The sequence below is a fragment of the Hemibagrus wyckioides genome, linkage group LG07 (genome assembly GCF_019097595.1).
Source record: "Hemibagrus wyckioides isolate EC202008001 linkage group LG07, SWU_Hwy_1.0, whole genome shotgun sequence".
Lineage (NCBI taxonomy): Eukaryota > Metazoa > Chordata > Actinopteri > Siluriformes > Bagridae > Hemibagrus > Hemibagrus wyckioides.
Genome location: NC_080716.1, coordinates 13,412,794 through 13,419,745, shown reverse-complemented (window position 1 = coordinate 13,419,745; position 6,952 = coordinate 13,412,794). Strand labels below are relative to the sequence as shown.

The 6,952-nt window shown below is 38.8% G+C and overlaps 1 protein-coding gene across 1 annotated transcript; it reads right to left on the bottom strand.

The window, feature by feature from the left end:
• Nucleotides 1–14: 14 nt before the first annotated feature.
• LOC131356380 (Y-box-binding protein 2-A-like) lies at nucleotides 15–6,779 on the bottom strand. The gene is made up of 10 exons (XM_058395351.1): nucleotides 6,620–6,779; nucleotides 5,622–5,685; nucleotides 5,476–5,509; nucleotides 3,757–3,846; nucleotides 3,412–3,654; nucleotides 3,089–3,177; nucleotides 2,781–2,958; nucleotides 2,484–2,603; nucleotides 2,109–2,175; nucleotides 15–750 (listed from the first exon to the last, which is right to left on the bottom strand). Exons 1-9 carry the CDS (start codon nucleotides 6,696–6,698, stop codon nucleotides 2,149–2,151), a joined length of 924 nt encoding a protein of 307 aa, XP_058251334.1. The 5' UTR covers nucleotides 6,699–6,779; the 3' UTR covers nucleotides 15–750; nucleotides 2,109–2,148.
• Between the last annotated feature and the right edge of the window lie 173 nt (nucleotides 6,780–6,952).

Sequence of the window (6,952 nt, the reverse complement as noted above, 5' to 3'; positions counted from 1 at the left end):
TTGTTTAAACAGGAAGTCAGGAAACCTATTGCCAATGTCCAATTTCAAACACATCAAGTCTCTCCTTTCAGTGATAGACTTACAAACTTGTGACTACTATAATAAATTTGCACTTTCATAAGCTACGATTATTCAGCAAACAGAGTCGGCCTTATCAAAAGGGTTCCGGTTACACATAAAGGACATTCTTTTTCAAAGCTTTCCTTCTCACCAAAGCATGACAATTGAATACAAGGACAAACTGGAGGACTGTTCTGCACTGTTTTATAGATATTTCACTTTAATGACATTGCACATAATCCCTTCCAAAGAAATCCAAACCGAAAAAAAATGAAACAAATGAAAAACAAACAAACAAAAAAAAAGAACAACCAGTTTGAATATTTTATTAATAGGCCTATTGCTTTTCCCCCAATTTAGCAATTAGTAAGGGAATGGAGGCATACCCTATACACACATTCATAGTTTTTCCCCCAAACTTAAAGGGCCAAACTGGTTCTCATTTCAGTTGCTCACACCCATAATCACAGAATTCAAAAGGGAGACAATGCAAATATGTCGGGCTTTCTGAGCAAGTCTTTTTTTTGATCCCCCTAAGACATTAAAGTCCAAAATATACTCGTCACTTCTCTTCCCTCTCACTCAACAAACGAAGGGTCCACACTAAAGAGCTCGGGCAAGAGGTATGGAGGAAGGAAGGGTAGTGTGCACATCAGTTGCTGGAACACCACCTCAGCTTCATCCAGAGACCTATACAGAAAAGACATCATAAAATTACGGCAAGGTCATCACTAGGAGGGAGGGGGCGGAATTAAAAAAAAAGAAAAAAAGAAGAACCCAAGACCGTTTCACACTAAATTTACTAAATGGTGGCAAATACAAATGACTCTGAAACTAATCAACATACAATGCAACTATTAGGATAGTTGGAATCAATTGTTGGAGATAACAGTGCTTTCCTGTTTTTCCTGCAGATTCAAAACCATGACCAATCAGAAAATGATTTCTGATCCACAATATAGTAAGGCAGGTGAGCTTAATGTGGCTATAGGCCATTTCTTATTTATTTCTATTTCCTATAAGTCAAACCAATAAAAAAATAAATAAAATAATATACAACAGTCCTTATACTATTATGCTTTGGATGGCAATGGCAATATTTCACATTCCCCACTGGTAACAATTTAAAATAATCTTGTTGCCAAAATCTCCAGAGACTTAAACTATTTAACCAGTAACCTGCTTGTTCAAATCAACTTTCATCAGACGAGAGACTCAACAACAACTGCAATTGCACAATGCTTACAAATGCACAATCTAATCTTGTTTACATTGACCAAATCTGGTGCTTGGAATCAAGTCTGCCAACAGCTTTCCATGAATGGACAATTTCAGGATTTGACGCAATCAACAATCCATGCCATGAACAACAGGACCCATGTTGATCAAGATAAAGGAAAGCAAAAAGGGTATAGTTAAGAGAAACTCTTAAATCTGAAAAGATGCAATTAAAATTTAAAAAAAAAAAGGTGTGATAAAAGCTGTTTGGCCCACATTCAGTACTTATGGGCATACTATTATAAAAAGACTTAGTTTGGTTTTTTTTTTATAACTTCATAAAGAGTGACCAAATTCTCTGGAGGTTCTTTGATAAATTTCATGGCATTATAAAAAGTATTCATTATCAAATGGTCACCATGTTCATCTTAATATTTTCTTTCCACTTTAAGCACAGATCAGTTTAATGCAATTTTTTCAAGCTTCAGGTCTGGTGATTGAAAACAGAAATTTTAATGTATTTGATTTGTTGATACTTTGCTTGACAACGCTCTTAATAAATGTATAGTTGTGCACATTTCCAATGTAGACAATCATTTAAAATGTGGTCATGAAAAATGTGATTAAAAGCCTAAGTCCAATTTAAATTATTACCATGTTTAAAAATTTGCTATCCTATATCTTGCATTGAGCAGAAGTTAAACACAGGGGAATCAATTAAAACTGAACAAGTCATTCATCTTAAACTATCCATTGCACTTTGGCTGCAGCTGTTGTATGAACGTTGCAGTTCTATACCCCATGGATCTATTGCACCAGTTTAGCCCCACCTCTTGCCAGGGTCATTCGAGTTCTTCCAGGTCACAGAAGTCACGCCACAGGCATGGTATCAGGAGCCTGTGGAGATATTTCCAGAGTATTGGAGAGGGCCACCAACCATAGGAAAGGAAAACATATGCTGTTTAAGGTTAACACTACTAATCAACTCAGTTTATCCTTGAAAGCACCAAAAAATTAACATGATCAAGGCTTCAAATTGCTATATGGGGCAGGTACTGCAACATGCTATTGTGCATACTAATGAGAAATGATCATGCACCAATCAGTGTGGTTTCGGACATCTTATATGGGAAAAAAAAAAAAACCTATACTATTAAAATTAAGGACAAGAAAGCATGTAATCAAAACTAAATCTCTACTCTCACCTCAGCTGCTTTTGGAGAACCTTTCTGGGATTGTTTTGGTGAGGTTTTCGGGGAGGCTTTGGCATCAACTGGCTTAGAAGGTGTAGAAGGCTCTGCTTTGACAGGTTTATCTGCACCATCCTGTAAAGAAATGGCCACTCATGAACTCTACCTGCTTCTGTGTGCATTGTGATGTCCAATTTATTTTGATAACAGCTAAATCTCCAACCTCATCACATGACTAAACCAACACACACACACTAACAGCCAAATGACTTTTCTTTTTCCTAAATCATCTCATTAACAGCAATCCTTTACTTTAGAGGTTGTCGAGTCAGAATTCCTTTGTCTACGGCGGCTGAACTGTCGGCGTGTTTTCTGAGCTTGCCCATCTGCCTGCTCTCCGTTGCTCGGACCTTCTTTGGGAGTTTCCTTCTGGCCCTCTGCAGGAGTGCCCGACTGATTGGCTCCAGGAGGTGGACGAGGACGGAACGGCCTAAGAAACACCCGCAGATTTTATTTCAATACGTCGTTGGCTCAAAATGAATTTCAGATATTAAACTGCAAAGGCTTACTACACACCCTGAGGCATTCCCTGATCATTTCTCAAAGTCATGAAGCCTCACCTGCGGTATCGAGGTCTGAACCTGCGTGGTTGTGGTCTTTGTTGGCTACCACCATCTGCTACCTCCTTCTGCTCACCTGCTGATTCTCCCTTTAAAATAATCATTAAAAAAAAAAGTGCAATAATTGAAATCCCATTCACGTCAAATTTTTTAAAAAAAAGATGCACATTCCATGTACCATAACCAAGCAAGACGCCACAACAATCAGCAGCATGAATCAACCCTCAAGGCATTATTATTAAACAAGAACTTCTTACCGTGACTACATGGAGAATGCACATTTTTAGCAGAGTTATGTAAATACAGGCACACTAGACTCTCACCTCAGTTTGTGACTGTGTATCTGGTCTCCTGCGCTGACGGCGGCGCCGTTGTTGTGGAGCTCCATTTTGTCCCTCCCCCTCAGAAGTGGGGCCAGCAGAGGAATCACCAGTTTTCCCATCATCCTGTTCTGGCCGTGCAGGACGAGGAAAGAAGCGCCTGCGGAACCTGCGCTTGTTTGGGGCGTAGCGGCTGCCTTTAACTGGAACCCCACCCGGACCAGTCACATTAGCAGCTTCTGAGCCCTATGTTAAACAAACAGAGGTTACCAGATAACCAAACCCAACATGTATTGTGTAACCAAGATCTGATAAACATCTGACAAGTTTAAAACTAATGACACTTACCTTGACTGCCTCAACAACATCAAACTCCACAATCTCCCCATCCCCTACACTCCTGAGAAATTTTCTAGGGTTGTTTTTCTTAATTGCAGTCTGTTAAAAAAAAAAAAAAAGTGGAGAAAGCAGAAGCATATCTATTGCCATATGTACGCAGTTTGTTAATCAAGTCAATTTGTCCAGTTCTTGGGTTCAATGCATTAAATAGTATTACTATAAATCTAGGCATTAGATTAGAAATATAATTGAAAGGGCAGATATTTCAGTGTTTCTTTTTCTTGTTTTTTTTTTTTTAAAGGGAAGGGGGAATCTTGGCCACTCGTAGTATTCACCCAAGCAATAAAACATGACTGAGGGTGCCGTTATTGAGAAATACTCAACAACAAGGCAGTATGATGCAACCTCATATGAGGTGGAGGTACTGTTACAACCCCCCAAACACACAAAAACTACATCCAAATTTTTTTCGTTCCTTTATATTAGGGCAATTCAACAAGTGTGACAGAGTTAATAAAGAGTATTACATAAATGTTTTGTCCATTCATCGTTACATTTAAACAAGTTCAGTGTTGCAGCAGCCTTAAAAAAAATTCTCACCAACAGAGATAGAGAAGTTTTCTGTTTTATATTGTAGAGTTCTGACATTGGAGACTCATTCCATAAATATGCAATGTCTCTACACAGAAAGCTTTACCATATCACGATTAGACACCATTTATTAAACACTATTTTTAACCAGTTTACTATAACTTTTAGCTAAGTAGGAGAAACTGCCTTACATGTCCCTGGACTTATAGTTGTTACTATAGAGATAACATTACAACAGGTGCCTCAACATAAACCTGCGACTTTCCCTACAGCTGGAACTACTGTCAGCTGCTGATATAGAAAACTGCTTCTAACCAAACAGAACAGATAAAGGTCACTGTGGTATAAAAGAATATACTACAGCTTGGTGTCAGTGGTGTTGGTTGGAATTTGTAGAAAACGTATACACATTTCTCATGTTCCAGATCAGATCATGCAAACATCATAGCTGAATTTTAGGTATGAAGTCAGACTATATGGTGACAGACAACATCATCGGGGAATGCGAGAGATGATGTGAAACAGACAAAATCGTCAGAGGGCATTTAGGACTTTTTAATTTATTTGTTTAGTTTTTTTCCCCTTGCAGTACAGGTCATATTTTTCTATCAATTTTAGCTGGAAGCTAGTGAATACTGATCAGACAATTTATCCTTAGGAACCTGGTTGTGACTTTTTTTTTAGCCAACAAACTCAGGATAACCAGTTTATGACTTTTGAGCGGTGTGCTTCTCTGTATTTTCACATTTCATGAGGTGAAAAGGTTATAGTAGGAAATCAGGGTTCGTGGTAGCTAGTAACACCAGCTTGTCACTGCGAACAAATATTGAAAAACTGGAAGAAGAGAAAAAGAAAAGGTTTGTCCTCCATCTTCCATTTTAGATAATTAGCCATCACTGGAATGTTATCGTCCTCAGAGATGTGCAGCACTATCCTCAAGCAAGTGAAGTTATACCTTTTCACCTGGTACACAGTAACTGACCAACAGTGTTATACACAAAGTTAATGCTTATGTACGCTAAAGAAACCGAATTATATCCTCAAAGCTGTGGCTTGACTAAACGCTAATATTTATGAGGTTTTCTACTTTCTGCTTACGTGACACACACAGTGTCAAGTCCATGAATACTTTCTCACCTGATGTACAAACACATCCTCTTTGGTGTCATTCCTATAAGACAAAAACTGGTTTAGACTATGCAGATTTGTACAAAAAAAAAAAAGAAGAGCATTATGAATATTCTCAAATCAAAGATTACTGACTGAAAGGATTTAACACGTACCTGTTGATGAAGCCATAGCCATTGCGCACATTGAACCATTTCACAGTTCCTTGCACCAAAGTAGCTGAAATAGCACAAACGTAAGGCCTGCCATAAAGAGACTGACACTTTTACACAACCAACCACACTTCCAAATGTTGTACCAAGCACAGAGCTTAGGCCTGGAGTGTAAATAATTAACCACAAAAATTGGGAGCGTTGTAAATGTTGATTTAACAACATTGTTCCACTTAGGACTGAAGTGGCCTAGTCCAGTCAAATCCTAAACCATCCAAATACATTTTTACCAAAACAACCCCCCCTAAAAAAAAAAAATTAAATCACATGGACGGAAATTATGTGAAAGTTGACACAAAGAAATATGATCATGCAGAAAGAGTTTTGGTCTGCGTAATAAAACAAGTAGGCGACGGAGTAAAGGCCCAGAGAGCATTCAGGTCACATAGATAAGCAACAGGCTGCTCAGGAATAAAGTTTATCCCTATAAACGCCATTATGGCTCTTCTTCTTCAGCGTGTTTGATTTGTTGCACTGCTTGATACTCTGTTTTTTTTATTATTTTTTTTTTTTACTAACACCAGCTTTAAACTTTGAGCTACAGCATGCAATTAACAAAGCTTGCAACAACTCTCCTGTTAAAAGAAAAAGTAGACGAGAAATCAAAACAACGCAGGAGAGAAATCTCAGCGTTGTGAAAAGGAGCGCACTAGAGGACAAGTAGAAACGAGTAACACGTGGAAGTAGGCTGAGTGCTCCTGGTTCAAGAACAGCACACAAACTGAAACACTCTCAATAACTCGAGTTATTTGGTTCAGACGCGAAAAGCAAAACAAATTAAGAAACGCTAAAGCATGACGTGTGAACAAACCCATTAAACCTGCCTGTTTTAGTGCGAGGATAGGATTCTTAACGTAGGTGGCGTTTCGTTGTTTTGTTTTTTTTGTTGTTGTTGTTGTTGTTGTTTCTCTAACAGGCTGAATTATTTAAGAAATTCCTACCAATCACTTTTCGCTCAGGCTGAGCTGGTCCAGTCTCCGGGGCTGACAGAGGAGCGCCTTGCACTTCTGTGTCGGTCATTTTAGCTCATTTGTCCCCCTCCCTCCTACTTGCCAAAACTTCCCTACAGCCGCCACCTCAATCGCTTTATCCCGAGTCCAAGACTGGAATGAGTGCTCGAGCCGCGCCCCTATTGGTCCGCCGCTGACCAATCCGTGAGCTGCAGCTACGCCTTGACTTCATCAATTTGGAGTGAGAAATAAGTGATAAAGCCCATTGTGGGTTATGACTTTATTAACTTTGGAGCAAATTTCATTCGGCAAAAGTTTTTTTTG